Source organism: Acomys minous (assembly GCF_964271855.1).
Source record: "Acomys minous genome assembly, chromosome: 3".
Lineage (NCBI taxonomy): Eukaryota > Metazoa > Chordata > Mammalia > Rodentia > Muridae > Acomys > Acomys minous.
In genome coordinates, this window is record NC_140485.1 from 71,155,612 (window position 1) to 71,182,950 (window position 27,339).

General features: G+C 51.4%; 1 protein-coding gene across 2 annotated transcripts in view; it reads left to right on the plus strand.

Annotated features, from left to right (window-relative positions):
• Positions 1-27,339, plus strand: part of RIMS4 (regulating synaptic membrane exocytosis 4) — a 59,846-nt gene that overhangs the window by 27,526 nt on the left and 4,981 nt on the right. The window contains exons 2-5 of one of the 2 annotated variants that reach the window (XM_084777372.1): positions 11,768-11,903; positions 24,736-24,848; positions 25,039-25,140; positions 25,573-25,712. In XM_084777372.1, coding sequence (XP_084633498.1) covers positions 11,768-11,903; positions 24,736-24,848; positions 25,039-25,140; positions 25,573-25,712 — 491 coding nt within the window. Of the gene's footprint in view, positions 1-11,764; positions 11,904-24,735; positions 24,849-25,038; positions 25,141-25,572; positions 25,713-27,339 lie in introns of both variants that reach the window. The other variant, XM_084777371.1, reaches the window with a different exon arrangement.

A 27,339-nucleotide genomic window follows, 5' to 3' on the forward strand; every position in this document is an offset into this window, starting at 1 on the left:
TATTTTATTTGCAATTAAGTATAATTCAGCGTTGAAACGACTCTGCTTTCAACCCAGACCCCGCCTCTGCCTCTGGTGTAAGATTAATTATCTCTCTCCCCGGGTCTCATACTGTTCTGCATACATCTCTGCCCTTGTTTTATGCTACATTGTAATTATAGCACCTTGTGTTATAATTGCCCCTTTACTTGTCTGCCTCCTCAGGTAGACAGAGTTGAAGCAGGGTCTGGGTTTCATTCATCTGCACGGTGAGACTCCAGCGCAGGCTAGGGCACTGAATAGGTAATTAGTGAAGAGACTGGTGAATGAAATTTTACCTGCTTCATCTTCCCTCCCCTCCTTAAGGGGTGTTCTTCGGACCCTCCACCCCCATGCTGAGGAAAACATGGTGTGAGAAGCCCAGTAGGTGCAATGCGCAGAAGCCCGTCAGGTTACAGTGCACGGTGTATATGTTACAGACAATAGTCCGGTGACCCTTTCCCTTTCCCTCTCCCCCGCTCCCAGCTCCTCACCGCCCACCTCAGCCCCCATTATTCCATGTCTCTTCTCTGTTTCGCGTGGTCTCTCCTTCAGACGCTCCCTAGTAAGGCCAGAGGCAGTCTACTCTCCCCACACCCGACGCCAGAAATGATGGCATCTGCCGTGAACCAAGATCCTGCTCTGGCTTTGGCTTCCTGCCCACCTTGGTACATTAGCCCCCCAGTTTCACTTCTCCTTGTGAAAATGGTCCAGACTCAGCATCAGGGGAAGCATGTCTGTGGGGATGACAGTGAATGCTTCTCATGGCTGAACTTGGTGATGGAATCTCCTAGGAAAGCATCATCATCGTCATCATCATCATCATCATCATTTTTATTACTGTTAATTTTTTGTGTTGTATGTATGAATTGCGTGTGTGTGTGTGTGTGAGAGAGAGAGAGAGAGAGAGAGAGAGAGAGAGAGAGAGAGAGAGAGAGAGAGAGAGAGAGAGAGAGAGAGAGAGAAAGAGAGAGAGAGTGTGCAGGCATGTGTGTGCACAAAATACAGGTATTCCTGCCAATGCCTCATAGAAGCCAAAGGATGATGTCAGCTTTCCTGGTCTCTGCCACTCAATTGAGCCAGGGTATCTCACTGGGCCCAGGCTGGTGGCCAGCAGGCCACAGTGATCTTCCTGTTTCTGATTCCTACATCCCTGTGGTTACAATGCACGGGACCACACCCACATCTTTGCATGAGTGCTTGGGATCCAAACTCAGGTCCTCATACTGGCACTCTCCCCTCTGAACCATTTCTCCGTCCCCTGGAACAGGATTCTTTAGGGGCATCTGATGGGAAGAACGTGTGATTTAAAAACACACCTGTGACCCCCACCCAGACTCCCAGCCAGGCCCTGGCCTTTGCACCTGGCCAGCCCCATGACCTCAGCACTTGGCTAGCACCATGGACAGCTCCCGTGCTGTTTCCCCCTGCTAGGTTTTCTTGCGCAGTAGCGTCTGAGGCCTCTAAGAGCTGCTTGCTAGTGACTTTGTACCAAAACCTCACAGAATTTAGCTTCTACATACCATTGGTTACCAAGCAGGGTGAGCCTGGAGATGCTGGAAATGCTTGAGTTGTTGACGAACTGGTCGCTTTTAGGCCTAGCATTGGAGAACAGTTGACACTGGAAGAGGTTAATGATAATGTGCAGAGTTCACCTAATGCCAGATGGTAACAGACTAGGTTCTGTTCCTTCCCCCCACCCACCTGCCATCCCGAGTGCTGACTGCCTTCTGTGAACTTCACAGATCTTCCTTTTGGAGAATGCAGGTGTGAGCCGAGCCGACATGTATCATCGGTCTTTCTTCCACCATTAGTCCCCACCGAAGATCCCCTGCACGGAATGTCATTTCTTCACGATGTTGCCATGCCCAATCCAGAGCACTCTGTAGGGGAGACTTCTAAGTCTCTCGCCTGTGGCCCAGCATTCCCAGCCTTAGGTTTGTGCTTCGCAGAACTGTGCACAAATGGTCACCAAAAGACACATACAAGAATAGTTTTGGCAGAGCCATTTGTAATATCTCCATATGGAGATTACCCAAGTGCTCACCAATAATAGAATGGATGAGAATTATTTTGATCCATTCACACGTTGTACTACAATAAAGAGAGTGAATGAAACCATTAGAGTGACAAACCTCACAAACAGAATTTCCAGTGAAAGAAGCCAGACCGTAAAGAAAATATATTAGGTGGCTCCAGATATTACAATTTCAAGGCAGACTGGGCTGGGGAGATAGCTCACTCGTTAAAGTGCTTGCTGTGCAGTCGGGAGCACCTGAGGCCGATCTCAGCAGACGAGTAGACAGCAACAGTGCACGTCTGAAATCCCAGCACTGGATAGGCAGAGACATATAGACTTCTGGAGCTCACTGGCCGGTCTCTCTAGCCTATCACTGAGCTCTAGGCTCAATGAGAGATCGTGTCTCAAAGGATAAGGTGGAGAGTATTTGAGGGAGACTCACGGAGTCCAAGCAGTTATACTGTTCTTGTGTGAAGGTAACTAGATGTGGGCAGGAGCAGCCTCTGGGCACCAGCAAATGCTGTTTCCACATCTGGAAGCCGGCACTTGGGTAATATTCACTAAGCTCTGAGCACCTAGACACTGTATACTGCATAATCGTAACCTTTTCTTCGTGTACGTTACAATTCAACAAACAGTTGCCTTAAAAACATCTCCCTCCTAGGCCGGGTGTGGCGGGGCACACCCTTTAAACCCAGCAATCAGGAAGCTGAGGCCAAAAGATCTCTGTGAGTCCAAGGGTGCCCTGGATTCTGTTTCAAGTTGCAGGCAAGCCGGAGCTACATAGTGAGACCTTGTCCCCAGAACGAAACAAAAACAACAATTCTTTCCAGAGGAGAAGAGGAGGGGATCTAAGACTTTCTGTGCAGGTGATGTAAGAAGTTTGGGGATGGGATGGCTGGCCACATTTGGAAGTATTTTATCTAACAGAATGCTGAGCTCACTGTGTGTGGGGAGGAGGGGGGAGGGGGAGGGGAGCCGGGAGAGGGGAATGGGTTACAGCATGAAGCTGGTGTTGTAAATTAGGACCAGGTCAGAAAAGCAGTGTGTTACAGCCTTTGATGTATTCTGTGAGCCTTCGGGTGCCTCAAACATTTCTAATCAAAGAGGTGGCATGCTCTTTAGAAAGCTCATGCAGGCCACAGGGGAGAGATGCTGGGAAGGACAGTTTTTGTAGTGGGCACAACATTTGGCACAGAAGAGGAAAATGACAGTGAGATATTTTAAAATTCCCCCCCCTCTGTGTGTGTGTGTGTGTGTGTGTGTGTGTGTGTGTGTGTGTGTGTGCGCACATGTGCATGTGTGTTTCAGTGATGGGGGTCAAATTCAGATCTTCGTATGTATTTTTAAAATGTTCTACCACTGGGCCACATCTCCAGCCCTTAAAGTTTTTATTTCATCCATCCATCCAGCCAGCCAGCCATCCAGCCAGCCAGCCAGCCAGCCAGCAGTAGAATCCCACTGCATTTCTCAGATTGGGCTTGGACTCTCACTTTTCCTATTTTCATCCCCCAGAGTGCCGTAATTACAGAAGTAACCGGCCATGCAGCTGAGGAGGAAACAAACGGATAGGGCAACTTACCCAAAACCACATAGCCAATGGTATGGCTGGGGCCAGGAGGAAGGACCCAGGCAGCCACACTCTAAAGTCTTCTCAGTGTAGACACTGCTACCTCCTGAAGATGCTATAGACATCTCGGTGAGCAGATGTGGACCACAGAGCAGAGAGCTTGACAGCCAGGTGTCACAGACATGGCCACTGATACATGCCCCCCTCCGGAGCCTCAGTTGTCATCTGAACTGTGAGGGTGTTGGTCTGAAAGGTCCAAAATGGAGCCTAATCTGGCTTCAAAGGAAGGTAGCTTCTGATAGCTCTCGGTTGAAGTCGGGGTGGTAAGAGTCTTCATGGAAGCCACCAGTTTGTGATTCCTCAGCTTGTCCTTGGAGACACAGCCAGAGGCACTGTCAGTGCTCTGGACCCCACGGATGGTTTCAGCCTTCAGTTTTCATGGAGACCTAAAAGCTCAGTCAAGTAAGGCAGGGGAAGCTAAACCGTCTGAGAATAAGGCCAGGGAGAGAGGTTGGCTGCAGACGGAGCAATTGCCATCAGAAAAAGCAGCAATGTGCTAGGGCCTTGGTGTTTCTTTCTGGCTTTAATTAACGGAATCACCTGGAACTCTTGTACCTTGGGATTTACAGGCTGCTATTTGGGCCTACAGTGGTCACTCACAGAGCTGGCATTTGACACTAGTTATGGGATCATTGGTGGGGAGGGATGGAGGGTCTGGGGGCCACCCTCTCCCAGTGTTGGGCTCTCTGTGTGGAGAACAAAGCTGGCAGCGTTCACCTGATGTGAAATGGCTGGGCACGTAGTAGCTTTCCACCTTCCATCCTCCAACACGAGGCCTCCAATGGCTGAGGATGCAGGGTCGGTGCCCGCTCCGATCGTGGCTTCTCGCTCAGTCCACTGGCCCAATGTATGTCTGGATGCATCACTGAGCTACTCCAAGCCTGTTTCCTTGTTGTAAAATTAGGCTTAACGCCTGCCTCTCAGAGGCATTGTCGATTGAATTACGTGCCTAATAGTGCACAGAACACGGTAACAGCTAAAAATAATTGCTCTCCTAATTTGTCACTATTATTTTCTTGCTCTTTGTAAATGTCTTAGAAGATGAGTTAAGCTCTTTCCCGTTCGGGTATGAGCAGCTGAGTAACAGGCCCTCGCTACCTTTGCTGGAGACATGTTGTTTTCTCGGGGACGTGTCTTTACACCAAGCCAGTGAAACACAAGTATAGTGGGGTGGGCACCTGGATGGCGCACTCGATGCTGAACGGAAGCACGTGAGGACTGAGCTCACACTGTCCACAAGGGGCTGGCAGACACGCCTCTGCTCTGACCTGCAGCAGACTGACTCTCCAGTAGAGGGGAAGGGCAGGGCTCAGCTCAAGGAGCTAGAGAGACAGTCTCCTTGGAAGAGTAGCATTGAACTCAGAATCGGTGAGTTCAGTTCAGCAACTGGTTAACAGTCTGTCTTGGGGGCTGGAGAGACGGCTCCATGGTTAGAGCCCGGCTGCTCTTCCAGAGGACCTGGGTTTGGTTTCTAGCATCCAGTAACTTTAGGTCCAGGGCAATCTGATGCCTCTGGCCTCCGCTAACACTCATGTGCACATACCCACATACACATGCACACACCTACATATAATTAAAAAATAATAAATCTTACCAAAAGAATGAACCGGAATGATGGTCTGCAGGATGGCTCAGCTATAAAGGTGCTTGCTGCCAAGACTCAGGCCCCATGTGGTAGACACAGAGATGACTGTCCTGATCTCCACATGTACCATAGCGTGCACACACACACACACACACACACACACACACACACACACACACACACAAACACAGAGAGGGGCGGGGGAACCTGTCATGGGAATCAAAAAGATCCGAATCTGGCGCCAGCTCTGCCCTGACTAGCCGTGGATGTCTGCGTGTCCTTAGGGAAGTTACTTTTGGGTACAAGGGCTTGCTTTGTAACCCAGGCTAACCACACATGTGCAGCTGCACATCCCCCAAGCCCTGGCGTTCACACTGTGTACTACCACACCCAGTGGAAGTCGCTTTTTCAGTCCCCATTTCTTCTGGTGTAAAGGTTATTGGGAGAGTTAAGCGGGTTGCTGGCCCTGACATAGTGACGATAATACACTGGTGACAGCCACCTTTGCTGGGTGCTGACCTCTGTCACTAGAATGTCCAGAGCTTGAAACCCGACTACATTATTGCGTAACTGGTGTGTGTGTGTGTGTGTGTGTGTGTGTGTGTGTGTGTGTGTTAAGTTTCATTTGTTCTTTGTCAGCTTCCCACACACATAGTATAGTACATTGCTGGCCGCTCTAACCTCCCCCCCCTCACCTCCCTCCAACCCTGAACCCCCCACTCCTCCCTACAAGTCTTTCTTACACCCACATCTTGTGAGTGTGTGCGTGTTTGTGTAGCCTACTGACTTAAACCTGAGCCATCTGTGTGACCATGTGTGTGTAACTCTCCACTGGAGAGTGGCAGGCTCATCCCTGGGGACATAACTGAAAAAAAAAAGGTGTACCCCTCTCTCAGAACATATCGGTAGCCAATTGTTCTGCGGGACGGGACGGGGGGTGGGGTGGGGTGGGTGGGAGGTGATCAGGGCACTGTTGGCCCTTTGCAGTCTACTCTTGGCTGTTGGCAAGGCCAGTCTTGTGCAGACCCGTTACAGTTGGTCCTGCAGTGGTGAGGTCATGATTTCATTGGCTGCGTCAGTCACACTGTGACCTGTTACGCCTCATGCCCACAGCACCTCTAAGCTATGGCGATCTGGATTATGAAGAGCCTGATCAGGTGGTGTTTAAGGACACTCTCTGGGCAGCGGTTAGATGTTTTGGTGGTAAAGGTGAGGGAGGGAGGAAAAGTGAGGAGACCATCTGGGGATGGACATGGAAACTGAGGAGCCTGCCAGGCTGAGGGTGGACAGGAGGTCGGGAGGTGTGAGGGAGCTGGTGCGAGACGGAATCAGTGGCCTAGCAGGTGCAATGACTGAATTTGCTTTGTCAGGATACAGAGAGCCATGCTAAGGCTTGGCATAACATCATGCCCTGGTTAGCACGGTGATCTATTTATGAATTTATTTGTTTTTTTTTAACCTCCGTTTATGTTGTGGACTTAATACATTTAACAAAAAAAAAATACAAATGACAGATAAGCACACAAAAGAGAAATGAAATCTCCTTCCCAGTGTGCTAGCTGGAGTCTAAATCGGTGAAGCTATTCGGCAGAGTCAGCTAAAGCGGAACAAATATCTACCCTGTGACCCAGCGGCTCCAGTCTCAGGTACAGTTCCAAAAGACACAGGTGCACATCTCCCTAAGAGCCCTCCCCTGAAATAACCACGGCAACACCATCCCTCCATAGCCTCGAACTTGATAAAAAGCCAGCAAGGGCCCAGCAGCAGCGTGCACTGACCTCAGCAATGGAAGCAAGACAGCAGCCCCTCCTTCCCAGAAAAGATGTGAAAAGCAGGGACAGGTAGCCCCTGCCATTAGAGACCCGGAGCACGTGGGGGCTGCCCCTGGAAACAAATGGCGATGGTGATGGCTGCACTCCCTGAGGGCCTAGTGGCGCCTTTCGCTTGTTTGTTTAAGTCTATGCCAAGTATACAGTATTATCTAGTTTGTAAAAATTCAACCAAGCTCTACACTTACAGTGTGTGCACTTATTCTTAGATTAAAAAGTTATAAAAGATGGTCTTGTACATACTCATTCGAACAGCCCCACCCCATAATTACTCACTCCTGGCTTTTTAGTTCCTATCTTCTTAAATTTTTCTGTTCATATGAATAAATATAAAAATGAACTCCCCCCTACACACACACACACACACACACACACACACACACACACACACGCATGCGCACTTGTGCACGCACACACACAGAGCTATCTATAGCTTTACAGAAATGGCACCATGTTTTGCATACTGCCTGCAACCTGCTTTTTTAACTCACCAGCGCACTGAGGGAGCCATTCTGTGTCACTTCGGGCTAGATGAGTCTTTTCAGCAGTTTCACGGTCTTTTATTGTGGTGATGCGTCATTTAATTAGCTGGTTCTTCGTCCGATGGGCAGTTAACTCCAGCATCTCACTGGTGCCAACAGTTCAGTGGCGGGGAAGGGGGGGCCAGCCCTTGGTGCAAAGCTTTGTGTCCTTCCGTGATTGCTTGTGTAGGATGAACTAGTAAGAGCGGAGAGCCTCGGTCTGAAGTCGTGGTTTACTCTGCTAATGGCTGATGGGTGGTGGTTGGAAGTGGCTCAGAAGCCATTTAGGGTTCAGGCCTGAGGCGGTCGGGGTGCTTGGCTGTGAAGAGGGATAAGCAGGGAAATATATGAAACAAGCGACAAAGACTTTGTGAGCCGTGGATCACAGTGAAGGAGAAGCCGCTGTGCCCTTGGGAGGCCCTGAGTCTGCATGGACGTGAGTTAGAAGCTTAGTGGGAGAAGAAAGCCCACAGTGTGAGCTTTGCTTGGCGTTGAGTCCACAGAGCCTGCTTCTCTTCCTTGTGGTGATGGTGTGCAGTTGCCGTAAACACAGGCTTAGGGGCCGTGACCAGAGCGTGGGGCTCATTTGAATAGGGTGGCTCTGAGGTTGTCAGTGAGTGATGAACCAGAAATGGGGGAAGTGGAGAGAAGGAGAAGGGAGGAGAGAAAGAGAGACCCCCCCCAAAGATGTGAATGGTAAAGGCCTAATGCATGTAGAAGCCAGTGGGGCTGTGAGCAACGAAGGACATGGCCAGAGTGGAGATCCAGTAGAGCTCACTATCAAAGATGTCCAAGAAAGAGTGAGGCGGGAACTGGCTCAAAGGGCAAGGGAACCACTCTCCTAGATAGTGCCCGTCTCTGTTGAGCACCTCGGGTGTGTCCAGTGCCTCTTACACCTGCTCTCCCAAGCACTCGGCTTCCCTGCGATCCAGCACCGGTCACCTGCATGTCAGAGTGCCCTCCCAACAGTGAGGTCGCAGAGTCAGGGACCATGCTGAGGTCACAGAGTCAGGGACCACGCCGCGTTAGCTCCATCTTCTCACCCTAAGACATCGCTGCCTCCTGGTTTAAGTTCTATTCCCTTGTTTTCTTCTCCCTCCCTCAAGTAGGTTGGAAGAGGGGAGACTTAGGACCATGTGGGATAAAAGGCAAAGTGTAGTTTGGGCTTGGGGGGTACGGCAAAGATGAATTCCTAGTGGGGAAAAATGGGACATCCATATTCAGTTTATTATATACATCAGGGTGGCCGACCTTGAGGGTAGTCGGTTTCACTTTTGGTACCCAGAACACAAGCTCTGAGCCCCACAGTGGTAACTGTGCATGATGGCAACAGTCCTTTGTCTAATACCCACCACCTCTGGAAAGCCTCCTCCACGCTTAATCTACCATGCAGTGGCACTCTTGTCCCCATTGTCTCTGGAGGGGATGGCTGTCCCTGAATCCAGAGTGACTGTGTCCATACTTTCCCAACTTTCCTGCTGTCTAACCCACCCATCCTGATGTGATCTCTCTCAGGATTAGACTTGGAAGATGTCTCATCTTCCTCACTCCCAGAGGAGAGGGGCATCTTTCTCCTGGGGAGTAAGAGCTTGAGACATCCTCGGCGAGAGGTGGCTGATGGAAGGGTTGGGTAGCTGAGGTTAAGTGGCAAGCATTCTTGGTGTGCTTGGGTACACAGTGAGGCTACAGGTGGGCGAGTTGCGGGGCGGCTGTGAAAATGTCAGCAAGACAGCTGGGAAGTGCCACGAGGCCATCCTCTCTCTGGAGTGGATGTAGTATGGACTGTGTGCCAGGCCTGGCGGCAAGCACCTCATCATTAACCCCTTCACGCCTCCATGTGTGAGCAGGCCAGTCTTCATGGCATTGCCTGGGCCGTCCTCCCAAAGAGCCAGGCTCCCTGTGTGCTAAATCCAGCTGGCACGAGGCCCGGGAGTCTTGAGTGTGAGGTTCCTTGAAGGCTACAGGCTGTCACAGACATGAAATACATGCTGGCTTCCTCGGCTTGGGAGATTGAGCTGTTTGTCATGCTTGGCTCTGTGTCAGTCTATGACAGTGACAAGGGGAGCAGTGCACATCGCTTGGGGATGCGGCAGTCAGATGCCTTGGGAAGGTTTCTGAAGCACGTTCACAGGTCAAGAAGCCTCTGGAAGGGACTGTTTATTCCCGTGCATAGCTACACTTGTCTACATGTGTTTGTGCGTCAGACGGGCATTTCTCTCACCTGAGTGTGTTTTTGAACGTGTCTGTCGCTACCTCTACACCTGATACGAATGGGGGGACACAGAAGTGAGAGTGGGGGTGGCTGGTTAGAGAGAAGCCAGTTAGAAAAAATGAAGGCAAACGGATAGGAACACACTTCCGTCACGCATTCACAGAGCCTGGGTGACAAGCAGAGAAACATGTATTGCTGCCTCCTCGGTGCACTTTTCTGCAGCGGGTGGGCATGGGCTTCTTAAGGGTGCACATCTAGTGTACCCAGTTACCCTCAGACACACTTCAGGCAGTGGCGAGAGACCCATAGAGTCACACACATAGGCACTCAGATAACACAGATACACACCGCCTAGTTGCCCTCAGACACACAGGCAGCAGCCAGCCACAGGCGGAAACAAACACAGACATTTAGACTCCCTTTGTTTGTGTATTCATGTGCTCTTGGTACACAGGCACCCAGGAGACAGGAACATGTGAGCACACACCTTGGCCAACACACACAGCCTTGATGGCTCACCACATGTGCATTTGAGACTCTCAGGGTCAAGAGGCCATGATGCCATCATAGTACCGGAAGACGCCAGCCGAGGAGGCTGGGTGTGGCATGGACCACCTGTAGCAACATGGAGATGGGGTTCGCGTGGCTGTGCTCCCTAGTGGGTCAGTCAGTGAGCACTGATGAAGTCTGTGGGGCCTCCAGTCTTTCTCTAGATTCTGGGGGGGGGGTGGTGGCTAAGGGAAAGGTCCACAGTGAGCCATTGTCCCTGTGGGACAGGTAGGACTTACCATAAATGATCAGGCCGCGGGACTCTGAGGGAGACCGTCTGGGGGCATGCATATTCCTGCTCCTCCTCATCGGCTCTGTGAACCAGTCCCCGACCTGTGTGCCATTGTCCTCAACACTAAAGCAGGGACAATGGGAACCTCGACTTGGTGGAGTACTTGGGGCACCATGGTTTATCCAGAATTCACCAGTTGAACACCCCCAGTGAACTCACCACTGTTCATGGCTCAGAGGCTCCCATTGATAAACACACCTTTGTGGAAGCTGGCCAATAAAAAGCCAACTCGGGTACCACATCGGGTGGTCATCACCAGGAGGAAACAGAGAACAGGCTCTTAGGCGGAGGGTTTGGCTCCGGAGGGGCTGGGCTGACAGAGGTTGGCAGAGAACCTTCAGCGAGAGCGCCGTATCACAAGATGGAGGCAAAGAGGTCAGGGGAAAGGCATGATGGGAAGGGATTCCATTTTGTCTCCTAACAATGCTGCAGCCCTCCCATTTTACAGGTAAACAAATGAAGAGCTGGGAAGGCTGAGCACTCCACTCCGTGCACTCTCTAGCCAATGGGGAAAAAAGCACTCAGGATTTGAGTCCAGCCACGCGGCTTCAAACCCAGTGATCTTAGTGGTCGTCGGCGAGGGTGAATTTATCCTTTGAGAACAGCGGGCAGTGTCTAGAGACACTTTGGTTGGCGCAGCTGCACTGGGGCTCTAGGAGCGTCTATGATAAGAGCTACAGATACTGCTAGGCACTCCGTAGTGAACAAGCTAGCACCCACAATATGGCAGGATGCTGCCCACAGAGTCAATCATGTGGCATTGACCCTGCAGAGCAGATGAAAGAGTAAGTGCTTGAGATGGCATCTGTGGAGGACAAGGGGGCTGACTGGAGATAACTGCAGGGGAGAAAGTATGCAAATAAGCGTGTGAGTTAACAAAGCTCGAGAGGGTGCTGTGTGCTGAATGGCTGTGAAGAGCCAGCACTGTGCACCCAGGGAGAGTGGGCGGGTACAGGTGAGCCAGCGGGACCAAGGACGTTGGTGGCTGGGTTAGGGCTGAAGCTTGGCTGCCATCACCTGCTGAAACGCTAACCAGACAACCTCTTCTTTCTGTCCCTTCTACTCCCCGTGCCTCTCCCCATCTCTCTCGGCCCCATGCGCTCAACAGCAGACAGCCGGAGGCTGAAGGGTGCCATCCAGAGGAGCACAGAGACAGGCCTGGCGGTGGAGATGCCCAGCCGGACACTGCGCCAAGCCAGCCACGAGTCCATTGAAGACAGCATGAATAGCTATGGCTCGGAGGGCAAGTAAGTGTGGTGCCTGTACCTCCCTGCTCCCAGTTTTCAACTTTGAGATTGAGAAAGCCCGCCTCCCGGCCCCGCCCCTGAGAAGCTGGTTCCTTGGGCTGGTGGGATGTCGCTTCAGCCTCTGGGGCCTTCAGATGAAATCAGTGAGGTGCAGAGCCTTGGCTTTATGTTTCATCTCAGCTCTACCATGTCGGAGCCACGTGATTGTGAGCAAGGCACATCCTTGAACCTCAGTTTCCCAGTCTGTAAAACAAGACAGTAACATCAAACACACCAGGATCGTGATGGTTAATGTCAGTGGTCAATTTTCCAGGCTGTAGAGTAACTTAGGAGGCATCTTAGGCACATCTGTGAGCAATGACTTAGCCTCAGGGCTGCCTGGGAGGGTTATATTAGTTGGGCTAAGTGAGTTGGAAAGACCCACATTCAATCTGGGCGGTACCATTCCTTGGGTGTGGGTCCTGGACTGAAAAAAAGAAAGGAAAGAAAGAAAGAAACAAAGAAAGAAAGGAAGCAAGGAAGGAAGGAAGGAAGGAAGGAAGGAAGGAAGGAAGAAGAAAACTAAGGCCAGGGGGAGCACTTGGGAGATGGAGGCAGGAATATTTTTTTTTAATGAATTCAAGGCCAACCTGGTCTACACAGTGTTCCAGGACAGGTGGGGCTACATAGTGAGACCCGGACACACACACACACACACACACACACACACACACACACACACAGAGAGAGAGAGAGAGAGAGAGAGAGAGAGAGACAGAGACAGAGACAGAGAGAGACAGAGAGAGAGACAGAGAGAGAGAGACAGAGACAGACAGACAGACACAGACAGAGAGAAAGACGGACAGAGAGAGAGACAGAAGGAGGAGGAGAGAGGGAGGGAGGGAGAGACAGACAGACAGACAGACACACACACACACACAGAGAGAGAGAGAGAGAGAGAGACAGAAACAGAGACAGAGACAGAGAGAGACAGAGAGCGCGCTCAGCACTAGCAGCTGTGGCCCTGCCCTCCCAGCTGTGGGCGCTGTCCTACTGCCTGCCATGGTGGAAGTACCCTTGAACTGTGAGCTGAAATCAATCCTCCTCTCCTATGTTGCTTGTGTCACAGCAACAGAAGAGAAAGAAGCCTAAGGCGCAGATGTTAGGAGGATTAAGCGTTTATGTCCTATGTGGTCCTGAGTTACTATGTATGAAGAGCACAAGACAGTGGTTGGCACCTACTGTATACCAGTGTTGGTAGCTAACCCAGAGAAAGGAGTCCCAGGGGTCTAATAACGCATCATTGTTGTTTCCTTTTTTTTCCTTCAATCTCTGTTGGGCTTTAAAAATACAAACTAGGGCTTGATCAAGGCTCATGCATGTCAAGACTTGAAATGGTCACGCTGCCTCGCTCCTCAGCAGGGTTTGCCTTTAGGACTGCACACCGGGATCTGGGGACATGTTACAAATGCAGATGCTCTGTGTCCCAGCCACCTGATCAGTGTGTCTGGGCGGGAGCCCAGGAAGGCAGCTTTCCAGCCTTCTGGGGGAACCCATCTAGGCTAGGGGCTTTTCACCTGCATGGGGCCCTTGGAAAACCAGGGGAAATCTTGGGGTTTACCTCCTCTGATGAACATACATGTGAGTGTGTGTTACACACACACACACACACACACACACACACACACACACACACTCACACAAACCTACTCCTCTCAGGCTCCCCTCATGCCAGTCTAGGATGAGTTCCTGGCTAAGAATCGTAGATCGAAAATAACTCCATACTATACAGACAGCTGGGCACTCAGAGCAGTCCTGGAGCTTGCCCTGGGCCACACAGCCGGAAACATCTAGAACGCAGGAACTCTGACTCCCAGCCGGAGCTCACTTTACACTGCCATATTGCTTCACTTTTCCAACTGTCGCCCGAGGCAAGGAAGGGACCTGGGTGTCACATTCCCTGTCTTTACACATGAGGAAACTGAGGCTGGGAAAGTTAAGGTCAGTACCGTCTGTACAGGTGTCTGCTGCCGTGTGGCTAGGTAAATGTGAAGTTAAACACGCCATCACATGCCTCTGCTGTGCAGCTAGGTAAATGGGAAGTTAAACACGCCATCACACGCCTCTGCCGTGCGGGTAGGTAAATGTGAAGTTAAACATGCCATCACACGCCTCTGCCGTGCACACTGTATTCAAGGCCTCATAGCAGCACGTGGCTCGTGGCAGCTGTGTTGAGTAAGGCGGGAAACAGAGCCTTTTGTCGTCGCTGGATTGTTCTGGCTGAGTGGCGAGTCCCCCTCCACCGCTGGGGACTGGGTGCAGACTCCAGCCACTGGGATGGCATGGGGTTCTGCCTCTGCCCTTCCTCTCTGGCCGGTCTGGTCTCTCAGCTGGGCTCCTGCTAGCTAAAGGGCTTGTTCCGCACCCCCCCCCCACCCCTCACCCCACCCCTCTCATACTGGGCATCTCCGGCCTTATGAATGAATGGTCTGGACTTGTCAGAGCTGCTGTCCACCCACCCCAAAGGAGACTTTCCTGTGGGAGGGAAGAGGGGTGGACAGCGGAAAGGAGAGGAGGAAAACGAGGAGGGCAGTGGCCTGCATTTTTGTATCACCTAAGACACTTGGCTGGGCAGCCAAGCTTGGAGGGCGTTATCTAGACACCTTCTCACAGGTGCCAGTCCCGTTCAGGAGGCCTGAGTCTCATCTCGTCCCTGCTATTGGCATGTCGGGTGTCTGTTCGTGGGCCTATCTGTGATGATCTCTAGGCCAGGAGACATCGCGATGGCCTCAGGAGATTAAAAGAACCAGGTCTCTCTGAAGCACTGTGGTGCCCTAGGTAGCGGCAGATGCACCTGAGCAACTGTCCTGCATCATTAAAGAGAAGAGCAGGGCTCAGTCTATCACAGGACTCCGGCAAGGGAAGCATGGTAGGAAGGTACCCTGAGCGAGAAAAGAGGCACTGCCTGCTCGTAGGTGGGAAGGGGCTCTGGTTGCTGTTTGCTGAGTAATATGCTTACTGTGTTATAGACAGGGTCAAACAGACTCGGCTGTCGGGCAGCCCCAGCCTGTGGTTCATGCGTCCTAGTAGCCGTGCAGCTTTGGGAAGGTTACCTCCTCTCTGAGCCCAGTCTCTTCATTGTAGAATGGGGGCTGTAACAGTGAGGGCTGTGCAGAGAGCAGTGGTGAGGCTGAGTGGGCATCTGGGAAATACCCAGAACTGTGATCAGCACACGGCTGGGCACCAGTGGTGGTCACTGTTAGTGTTTATTTTAATTCAGCCACCGTGAGCTGTGTGTTTTGCTGTTTTGGGTCAATTGCCTCCTAGCAGATAGGGTGAGCCATGCCAGATGCAAACGAGCCTAGAGTGCAAGTGAGTGCCTAGCAGGTATTGGCTGTAGCGGCCATTAAAAGTTTGGGAAGGTTGAGCCAAACTGAGGAAAAGGTCAAAGGTCTAGGAAATACTGGTTCCAGCCGTAGGGCCAGAAGATGTCTGCTTAATATGCCATATTCCAAGTCCGAAAGGAGAAAGGTGGAGGGGCTTAGGCGGCCTTGATGGCATTGCCAGCCCACTTAGCCACCCCAGAATTATCGACCTGTAGAGATCTAGAGGGGGTTCAGTTGTGTCGGAGGCCAGCCAGGTGCTGCCAGCTCACCCAGCCCCTGGGTGAAACGGGGACAAGAGGCTGTTCAGCCGTGGTCAACGTCTTCTCTTCCGTAGGTATTCGGAGAGCAGCTGGTTAGATCCGGCTGCCAGGCTCCGAAAACAGGAAGGGATGTGAGTGCCCTCCCCTCTCCCCACCTCCTGGCTTCTTGCCAGCTCGGCAGATGCTCACAGGGAGCCAGCCTCACTTGAGGAGCCCCACAAGGCTGCTGCTGCCCCTGGCACTGTTGGAGTGAGCTACCAGGCCTATAAAGGCAGAGGGGCCTCCCACATGGGTTCCCATGTCAACACATTTAATTAGGCACCTGTAGTATGCCAGACAGCTGGGCTGGCCACCATGGGAATTATGTTTTCAGGAACTTCCACCGCAGGGCACTGGCCAGTCAGCCAGAAGCCGATACAAAAAGCAGGTACGGAGACAGCGGCCAAGCTGTGATCCTAGCCGGGTCTCAAGGCAGGGAAAAGCATGCAGCTTAGAGCTCTGCCAGTGAGTATGCTGTGGGCTCTAGGTGACAAAATGCCAGTGGGTAGCCGTTCCATCCCTTGCTGTTCAGAGTGTGAACTGCAGTCCGGTAGCAGCACATCCTCTGGGCGCCTGTTGGAAACACAGAGCCTCAGGCCCTGTCCGCACACATTGAGTCAGACACCAAGATGCCAAGCTGGTTTGTGTGCACACTGTCAAGACGCGCTGGCTAAATGGCCATAGCAGCCACGGAGACACTGTAGAGAGCTTTGTGCAGACACTGCACCGAGGGCTTTGACCTATGTTGACTCATTTAATGCGCACAACAGCTGGATGGTGTGGTTTGAATGCTAATTGTCCTGCTAACAGATGAGGCAATGCCAGGGGGTAGCTTGCCCAAGGTCACAGGGCAGGGCGGTCTATGAGCGGGGCTCAGATGCAGGCCTCTGCCCAATTACACCCGGCCCCATGGATTCAATTGTTGCTGGAGGCAATTAAATCATCATTCTGAATGATTCTGATGGATTTGTAGGCTGGCAATGCCACCAAGGACACAAAGTCCCTCCGTCTTCCTCTCTACCGGTCACATATTATTTTCCGGAGCTTGGAAAGAGCTTCCTTTTCTGTGGCCTCTTTCTGCCTCATCCCAAATTGGAGAACTGTTTGCTAAAGATTGAGGGGCCAGAGTCAGAGCAGGGCCACCTCACATAGGCAAAGGACACAGGCTAGAGCTTAAGCCTGAGAGAGGGTCCTGAGGAGAGCGCCCCGCCCCGCCCCGCCCCTCGTGCACACACAACACACATGTGCACGCACACACACATCACACCCCACATTTCTGCCTCTGGTCCTTAGATGTTTCCTGCCTGGCTGTCTACCTTGGTTTGAGCTTTCCCGGAACCAAGAAAGTGTCTCAGACCTCACGTGTGAATTCAGCTGAAGGGGTTGACTTGAGACAGTATTCTGGAAAATAATGTGGGGAGACATTTAATTTAATGGGTGTGCTGAACGGCGACAGCTTCCCCCACGGGCAGCCCAGTGCTGAGGGGAAACCTAGAAGCCAGCATGGAGCAGGTGCTGGGGTTGCCGCCTCTCAGCAGGTAACTGCTGCTTTCCATCTCTTGTCCTTTCTGTATTACCACAGCCGCGGGGCTAGAGAAATCTTCAGGGTCCAGAGAAACATGGGCAGAGGCACACGGAGGGGTTGGATTGCTCTCACATGGACACCTGCAAGTCTCATTTTTTTTTTGTCCAGACTCTATAGTCTGTCATCCTGCACTCACTTCTGCTGATCTCTCCCAGCCTCTGTAGTCGGCCTCCCTGAACCCTGCTGTCTCGCCTCACGTCTCAGCCTCCCTGCACTCCTGTCCCTGCTCCTCTCAGTGAAGAACTAGTCTGTTATCCCCAGCTCATGTGCCAATGCCAGTCAATTGGTAGTGACTCCCAGGAGTGCTATGTTGAACAGGATTATGGAGCCAAGATCAGGTCTGGTTGGGGTGCTGAAGTTGATTAATAATGTCTGCTCTGGGCATAGGCAGGAGAAATGGCTCACAAGTCTACCATTTCTCTGGCTAGATCAGCAGCTTGCGCAACCCTGGTCTCTCCAGCCACCGCACTCTCCACTGTCTACTGTAATTGTAGCCCCTGTGCCTGTCTGTCCCTCTAGACACTGAGGTCAGTGCCCTCACTAGCTGCCTCACAGTAGGTGTTCTCAATTTTGGATGCACAGGTTCAAATTTGGATGTGTAGGTGATGGGTGACAGGAACAGCTACACATTCCGCTCCTTTCAGTCCTCCCTGCCCCCTTCATCTCACAAAAGCCAGGGACTTAGCATCCCCTCAACCCAGTAGCTCCCCAAGCTGGCTCCTTCCTGCTGTCTGTTGTTGCCCTGGGGTGTCTGGGTCACTCTGCCCACAGCCAGGGAAAGTAGCATGTGAGCTCTCGACAGGGTCATCGCAACCCAGGCTCAGGGTTTTGAGATCACAAAAGGCCCAGGAGATCAGCAGATAGCAAGACCCCACCCACCCCCGCCTCCCACCTGTACTGTTAGTCATCCTGACTAGTGGGCAGTGTGGCCAGGGGCTGAGAGAAAGGAGTTTGTTTTTCCTTGTTTTATAAGCACTAGACTTGCTGAGCTTTTGGCTCTGTCAAGCTCTGTTCTCGGGAATTTATCTCCTGTAATACTCAGAGTTGCTTCTTTCTGTTTTGCTAGAAAGAAAATCAAGACCCAGAACGGAAGGATGTGAGCCCAGGCCTGCTGTCCCTCAGCACTTGAACTGCAGATCCCTATGCTCTGCTGGGGGCGGGGGGACACATGGTGACAGTACCATTAGCCTTCGCTTTCTTGGGCCTCCACATCCGTGGGCTCAGACAGTCATGGAGAAAGTATTTGGATGGAAAATTGTGTCTGTGCTGAAGATGTACAGCATGCATACATTTCTTCTTGTCATTTCCTCCCAAACCAGATACTAAGACCGGGTATTTGCATAGAATTTACATAGCGTTAGAAGTTATTAGTAATCTAGGTATGATTTAAGGACGACAGGAGAATGCTCATAGCTTATGTGCAAACATACCATCTTATTTAAGAGCACCCATGAGGTTTGATACCCAGGAGAATACTGAGCATCAACACCCTAGGCGTGACAAGGGTCAACTGTGTCTTCTAACGGTCAAGAAGTTGGACACGGGGCCAGACAACTGGGGTTCGAATCCCAGACTAGCCACTTTTTAGCCAAGTAGTCTCTGTTGGATTATTGTTATCCCGCGTCTTGCTTTACCCTTCTTTAATATAGACATCAATGATAAGTTTTATAAAGGTGTTGGATTAAATGAGTTAACATTAATCATTTAATGGTACCAGGCTTGGCTCAGAACAGGTTTATTGATTAATGGAAAGCGAACCTATGGCTCCGTGTAGGAATCCCATTCTCAGGGAGGAACAGGCTTGGAAAAGTCTTCACTGCTTGAGAGTCGGAGCCTATATTGTGTGATCCAGTGTCTCCTAGCCCATGGTCAATTCTGCTGCAGGGCTTGTTTTTAAAAAACTAGGATGTGTTCCAACATGATTGGAATTTTAGGAAATAATTTGAGCTTTACCTGGATTCTGTATTTGCTCAGTTGGGCGGGGTTTGTCTATGAGCAATGGGAGGTGAATGCAGAAAAGCTGTTTTCACCCCGGAACTCACATATTCCCAATAACAGAGGCGACCTCAGTTTACCAGGCATTAGGATCTGCTTTCCCCACCTGCTTGCAGCCAGCCCTCTCTACTACTTCACAACAGATCACGAAGGTCTTTACGGTAAAGCACCATATTTATTGTAATACTTGAGCACTCCTCAACCATTTAATGTGTGTTAAACCTTGTAGCACCATATTTACTAGGTTCCTTGCCCCACCCCACCCCCACCCCAGACACACACCTTTTTATGTGACACTGACCCATTTTCTTCATAGGCTGTGATCTTCCCTGCAGGGTTTTTCACCCCACAGTCGTTTATAGGACTGCGCATTTAGCCTTACGGCAGAATTGCTGTACTGTAAGTGAGGAGAACCTGTGGGGGAGGTGACTGGATGGATGGGCCGGCACCGAGTAGGCAGTGGGTAGTGAGTAAACGGGCCGAAGAATGGACTTCCGGAACCTTTTAGAACCACAGCCTGCAATCTCCACGAGGGCTGTGCAGCCTTTTAATTTCTGATGCCATTAAGTTGGGTGACCCAACTGGAAAAGAGAAAAGGGGCAAACCCGTAAATTACCCAATTACTTCTCTAACCACCAAGAACACAGGGTCCAAGCTAAGCTCAGAGGCTAATAATAAAAGACAAATGGATTGCGCTCCACAAAACAAAACTAATAGGATTTGAGTTGCAGGAAATCTCATTTTGCCATTAAAAGGAAATGAAACGCCAGCGGAACAATGGGTAAAAAACCCTGTTTCAAGGCTCTGCCTCGGCCTGTGTGGCACTGTCCCTAGGAGGAACTGGCTCCTGCAGGCCTTCCCTCGGTCCCAGGCATCCAGATGCCGCTCTGCCAGAGCAGGAAGAGCCACATAAATGCCACGTCAAAAGGAGGAGACTGTGCCGGGCTGGGCAGTAGGGACTGGCAGCCATGGAGTCCTTGCAGTGATTGCGTTAAGAGCATCTCTGTGTGGACCTGTGTCACCCTATCCATGCCATGCTCCCCATCAAATTGGCGAGGCAGGCACTCTTCACTCTCACTTGATATGTGAAGAAACTATAGCCCAGATTGGTGAAAACCCCTGGGACGGGAAAGATAGCTTAGTGGATGAAGTCGCTGGCAGCCAAGCCTGACAACCCGAGTTCAGTCCCCAGGCCTCACAGGAAAAGGACTCACTCCTGCCAGTTGTCCTCTGACTTACAATCACTGTGGCGCCGTGTGTGAGCGCTCTCTCTCTCTCTCTCTCTCTCTCTCTCTCTCTCTCTCTCTCTCTCTCTCTCATACACACACATACACTCACACACACTCACACACACATACACACACTCACATACACATACATACACACACACACAAATGCAGTTTTAAGCTTTAAATCTCACCCACGTTGCCTAGCACTGGAATATAGGCATATCACATGCCACAAGTCTTAGTGGTTGCCCTTTATCCCAGCCCTTTGAGGCTCTGGAAGGGAACAACTCCTGAGATCCTGTTGCATTCAAGGACTTTTTTTAGTGTAGTAGCATGTGCATAGCACGTTGCAGTCAGCAAGCCCTCTCATGCCCCTTCGCTAGCAAATCCCGCACAATGCCTGGAAACACGTGCGGCCGACACGGGCACAAGGTAGGGTGATCCTGTTCCCAGATTAAGATCACCAGCTGAAGTGCACACCGTCTCAAAGCGCTGAGACAGTAGCGACTTGCTGGAAGTCACTCGACAAGCAGGTGACCAAGGAGGCATACACAGACCCACATCTGATTTATTAGGCTGCCTTTTCTATGCTTCCAGGGGAAAAAAAAAATCCCAAGGTAGAGCCTGGCCTCTTGCAGAGCTGGCCAAGAGAGGCAAGGCACACTGTGCCTCTTGCTCCATAGATGGTGTTTCTGCTAGCTTAGGGTGGCAGCTTGGTGCCTTGGCAGCCAGTGAGGCACCCTGGGATGGGAAATCAGGCAGCCGCCCAGATATTAGAAACAATTACCGCTAATTACCAGGCCTGCCAATTCCCCATTGTCTGCCTGCACTCCACCAGGAATCAAGGAGCAGGCAATGAGGATGTTGGAGGAAACTTTCAATTTTGGCTTGCAGAAGGCCTCGCGCTGCTCGGGGGCTGGCCTCCGCCCTGCTCTGGAACCCACACGGCCTCACTACCTTTCCGCCTCTCTCAGCTTTAGAGCCCACATCCTCCTTATGGAGTGGGTTGTCATTTGCTGTTACAGGTCTCTAAGTCAACCCCCTCCCCCATTTTTCTGGTTTGTTGAAGCTTAGTCTCACATGGTTCAGGATTTCCCACGACCTGTGTCCTACATGTAGAGAGAGCACATGTAGAGAGAATTCATGCTAAAACAGGCCCAAGGATAACAGCCAAAATACATCTGACTTTAGTGTCCATGAGCTATATCTATGGATAGAACCAGCTTTGACTAAGAAAAAAAAATTTGAAAAAAAAATACTCCGGTAAGTTTTAAAAAGCAAAACTTGAGCTTGCCGCATGTCTATCACTGTAAGGAAAACGCACAAATGGAATGGTGCACGGTGCTGTAGCGCCTGCCCTTTCTCAGGCCCTCCCTCCCTGTGTTCCCACTGTATGTATATGCATTGTTTGCCTTGCTCGTGTGTCTCTCAGGAGGATCTGCAGCAGTCATATCTGCACACGTACGAAGTTCTCATGTCATTCTTCCTGAACTATACAGAACAACAACTATTAACCTCACCGTGTGCAGTGGCATTGTGGGAAGTGTCTTATGCAATCTAGCCATGCTTCAACGTGCATGAGGGGGATGCGTCGGCCTATGCCCATAGGTCTAGGCAAACACTATCAATACCTTCATCTTACAGGAAGGATTTGAGCATCTGTGGATTGTGGTGTCTCTAGGGGTTCTGGAACTGGGATCAATCCATCATGGGTACCAAGGGGCAACTGGTCTAATAAGATGGGGAGAGAGGCAAGAATCCTACATGTTCCAGTGTCCTCTTTCTTTCTATAGCATTTGCCCTCCCCCCTTTTAAAAAATGGTATATAATTGATATTATTTTCAGATATGTTTATTTATTTACTTCTCTGTATTCATGTTTTGTCTCGACAAATGTATGTGTACAGAGGTCAGAAGAGGGCATCCGGTACCCAGGAACTGGAATTACAGACAGTTGTGAGCAACCATGTGCTGGGAATCGAACCGGGGTCCTTGCAGCCAGTGATCTTAACCAGTGAGCCATCTCCCCAGCCCACTGATACTATTTCTTATTAGGTGTCTATGAGGGTAGATATCACCATCTGTCTGATTCCCTGATGTGGTCTGTGTCCAGAGCAGTGCCGGGTACGTGCTAAAACACCTGGTGAATGAATGAATCTCGGTGGTGGTGGCTGAAATGCCTGTATCCTTGCAGGGTTATCTGTGCCGGGTAGCATCAGTAGTGTTGCCTGTTATCACTGTGCTGCTGAGACCACAGAGGAAGGATGTGTGGTCCACAGGCATCATCCATCATCCCAGTGTCTTCCGGCTTGTGAAGGTTGCTCTCTGCTCCTTAGTCATCATGCCTCTGGTCTCAGCCATCTTCCGTTACCAGACCATCAGCCTCCGTGGATCTTTTTCTTACTTGTACATGTAACTTCAGAATCTGGGCTGTGGAGGGATGAGACTGTCCCAGGGCCACTTAAGAAGACACCCAGGCAGCCATTTCTATAGGGCAGTGTGCCCTTTCCTTGGCTCCACCTTCTAAGAAGGTCTGTGCGAACCTCTGTGCTTTCAGATCCCCGAAGCTTATTCTGGGGTTCTCTGTGGCCCTTCAGCATCCGAGCTCACCTGGGGACTATGAATCTCAGCTCACTCTGTCCTCACCAGACTCCCTTTGCTCTCTGGGCTGGCTGTATGGTGTTTGTTTGTTTGTTTGTTTGTTTGTTTGTTTTCTGGGCAGGACTGCCCCATTTTTTTGGTCCCAGTCTTTCTAAGTCTGTCTCTTAGATTTGCACCTTAAAAGCCATGACCCTGAGTCTGTGCATCTGACTGGGTCACGTCTCTTATAAAGTGACCTTTAGACACCCTGCTACAAGTGGACAGAGGACCCAACAGGCAGTAGGGACCCCTGGGGATGGATGGAGTCCTGTGCCTGCTGTCTGCCTATTGCTTACACGGGGAGGGGAGCTGTCACCCACGGTGGAGGGAAGACCTGAGCAGCCCCGACCCAGGAACCAGCAGCCCTAAGGTCTCGGTGAGGGCATCCACCATCTAGCCCTCTGGGGTTCTCCTTTTAACTCCCAGAGTGGCTGGGTGAGCTGGCTTGGGGGGGCAGGCCCAGGCACCTGGCCCCAGCTCCATCAGCTCTGCCCAAGAATTGGAGTCCCCGCCCCCCTTCTTGCTGGGCCAATGTGTTCCTCATCTGAATAATGGTGGAAATGATTGGTTTGTGGTTTGTTTGGTTGGTTCGTTGTTTTAAAGAAACAGTCAACTTCCTTTGGTGGTGGTGAGGATGAGGTGAGAACGCGGGTTCCTGTGGATCAAGATCTGTCGGACAGTGTGGAGCACTTCTTCTCGTTCAGTGCTGCAAGAGACCCTGGAGAGGGGAGGGGAGGGGTCATTCCCAGGTCAGAAGTGGGAAAGGGGAGGTTGGAGGTAAAGCAGGGACTAGCTAAAACCGGTTTAACCAAAGTAATAATAGTAACTGTTACTGACTTATGTATCCGAAATGAGATAACTCACCAGCCAGAGCCTGATCCAGAAGCTTACGTAACACTCGCAGTCTGGTAACGGCCTCATCCCTGGACTGTCCCTACCGAGCACCCTAGTTCCATGTCCCAGGCCCAGTTCTGATGGGAAAAGGGGGTTGTCATGCCCCGCACAGTTCACAAAAGCATCCCTATCAGATTTCATTAACCAAACTAAGCCACGTGTCTGTCCTGGAGCCAGGCCCTAGCCAGGGAAAAGAGGTGCCCTGAGAGCTTGTTCTCCCTGCTGCAATCACGTGCCTTAGAGAAGTGGGCTCCCTGAAGGAAATTGGAGGTTTTATCACCAGAGGAAGGAGAAATGAATGCCAGAAAGCCAAACAGGTGTCAGGGTCCATGGCTGATGCACAGGGCCTCGGTCGTCCAGGCCTTATCTGGAGGCGGCCTCACATTGAACTGCTGACTTCCGTCTAGCCACTGGGTGGAGGAATCACCTGTGATGCTATTCTCACAAGAAGCAGGAGTCTCTCTAATGCTGCTGACCTCCAGACCACACTCTGAATATCAAGGCATTAAGCCTTTTGCCCTAGCACCTGCCGAAACCATGGAAACCATCTCCCATGTTCCCTATAGCCACCCTGGCCAGTTAACCAGCATCCGTGGTATAGGTCAGTGGTGGGAGTGGTTGAGGATCACCATGGAGACTGGGAGTGGTGTCATGCCCCTTGCACGCCCTTTAATCTCTCTCGGGAGGCAGAGGCAGGTGAATGTCTGAGTTTGAGGCCAGCCTGGTCTACAGAGTGAGTTCCAGGACAGCCAGGGCGATACACAGAGAAACCCTGTCTCAGAACAAACAAGCAAATAAACGTCACCAAATCTTTTTCTTCTTGCAGCCTTAACTATGGAGGAGTTTGCCTGGCCTCAGATGCCCAGTTCAGCGACTTCCTGGGAAGCATGGGGCCAGCACAGTTTGTGGGCCGCCAGACCCTGGCTACCACACCCATGGGTAAGTGTTCGAAGCCCTGAGCTCCTCCCTCCCTTCCCTTGACCTGTTGGCTCCATGCTCTAAGCACCTGGCTAGGAGCTATACTCTCCAGCCCTCCTGGTGTTCTTGTTTAGGCTGAGGGTGGCTGTAGAGGGGCAGCGAGGTCCTGCTGATGCTCCTGAGCTGATGCTCTACGTGTTCTTTCTTGCAGGGGACGTGGAGATCGGCTTGCAGGAGCGGAATGGGCAGCTGGAGGTGGATATCATCCAGGCTCGGGGGCTGACGGCCAAGCCAGGCTCCAAGACGCTGCCAGGTGTGGGGGCATCCGAGAGAGATGATATCTGTGTGGCCCAGTGGACTTAACTTCTTGGAGATAGAGACATCTTTCTTGCTTATCGTTACTCCCTGGTACCTAGCAACGGTGGGGCTCAGAAAGCATTGTGGAGAGGTTAGCAAATGCTGTGTGAGGACAGCATGGTGGGCAAGCCACGGACTGAGGAAGAGGCACTCAGCGGAGGAAAGGGAAGGCGATGCAGACCACTAGCAAGGAAGCAGGCTCGCCCAGACATGACCTCACACGGCACCCATACAGACATGGCGCACATGCTGCTCACCCCACAGCCATTTGCCCTGTTGCCCCTCCTCATATTCCTGAGGGGGTTCACTGGTACCCAGGAGTAGGTGATTGACCCCTCTTTGTTAAGGAGCGGCCTAGAGAACCCTGCCTTCTGCCCTCTGTTCCTAGCTGCCTATATCAAGGCCTATCTGCTGGAGAATGGCGTCTGCATTGCCAAGAAGAAGACCAAAGTGGCCCGTAAGTCACTGGACCCGCTGTACAACCAGGTGCTTCTGTTTCCCGAGAGTCCCCAGGGCAAAGTCCTGCAGGTAAGGGAGGTGTGTGTGTGTGTGTGTGTGTGTGTGTGTGAGAGAGAGAGAGAGAGAGAGAGAGAGAGAGAGAGAGAGAGAGAGAGAGAGAGAGAGAGAGGGAGAGAGAGAGACTTGTGCACAGGGTCTCTCAAGGGCCTTACCCAGGGGAATTGACGCACTGGGCCTGATTGGCACCTGCACCTTCCTGTGTTGCTATGAGCTTGGTCCCCTCATGAGTCTTGACTGTTTCAGTCCTGGAACACATCCGGGAAGGAATGAACTAACTCCCGACTTTGTTCTCTTTCCTCCTTACGGATGCCAGTTCAGGAACACTCCCCTGCATGCATGCACGCACACATTTGTGCACATGCACACACAAACACTAACTTGCTATATACATAGATACATCATATATGTGGGCAGGATGTCTCAGTTAAGAGTAATTATGGCTCTTCCAGAGGTCTCAAGTTCAGTTCCCGGAAGCCATATTGGGTGGCTCGCAACCATCCATAACTCCAGCTGCTGCCCCCCTAGGCAGCAGTACACACACACACACACACACACACACACACACACACACACACACACCACACACCACACACACACACCACACACACACACACACACACACACACACACCACACACACCACACACACACACACACACCACACACACACACCACACACACACACCACACACACACACACACACACACCACACACACACACACACACACACACCACACACACACACCACACACACACACACCACACACACACACCACACACACACACACACACCACACACACCACACACACACCACACACACACACACCACACACACACACACACACCACACACACACACCACACACACACACACACACCACACACACACACACACACCACACACACACACACACACCACACACACACACACACACCACACACACACACACACACACACACACACCACACACACACACACCACACACACACACACACACACCACACACACACACACACACACCACACATACACACACACACACACCACACACACACACACACACCCCACACACACACACCACACACACACACACACACCACACACACACACACACACACCACACACACACACCACACACACACACACACACACACCACACACACACACACACACACCACACACACACACACACACACACACACACACAACACACACACACACCACATCAGATCACATCACATAAAATAAAACAAAAAGCAGGCAGACAGTGCCATCCTGTCTGGCTGGGGACACTCCTAAGCCTCTAGGCTTTGCAGAGCAGGGCTGAGCCAGCCCACTTTCATGGCAGAGGAAGAGCAGCACATGAGGACCCTGCAGCTGCAGCCACAGACCCACAGGCCAGCTCCAAGAGGGCATTGACCAGAGACCAGGAAGGCACTACAGAAAGGAGTCAGAAAAAAAAAGAAAGAAAGAAAAGAAAAGAAAAAAGAAAGAAAAGAAAGAAAGGACTCAGGAGGGTACTACAATTTCCACTTTGTGAAAAGGCTTCTTGTGGGATTCCAAGGCTCCCTGCCACAGTTGGGAGAGGCAGGGAGAGAGATTGCTTAAGGGCAGGGTCATCCTTCAAGGCCTTGGT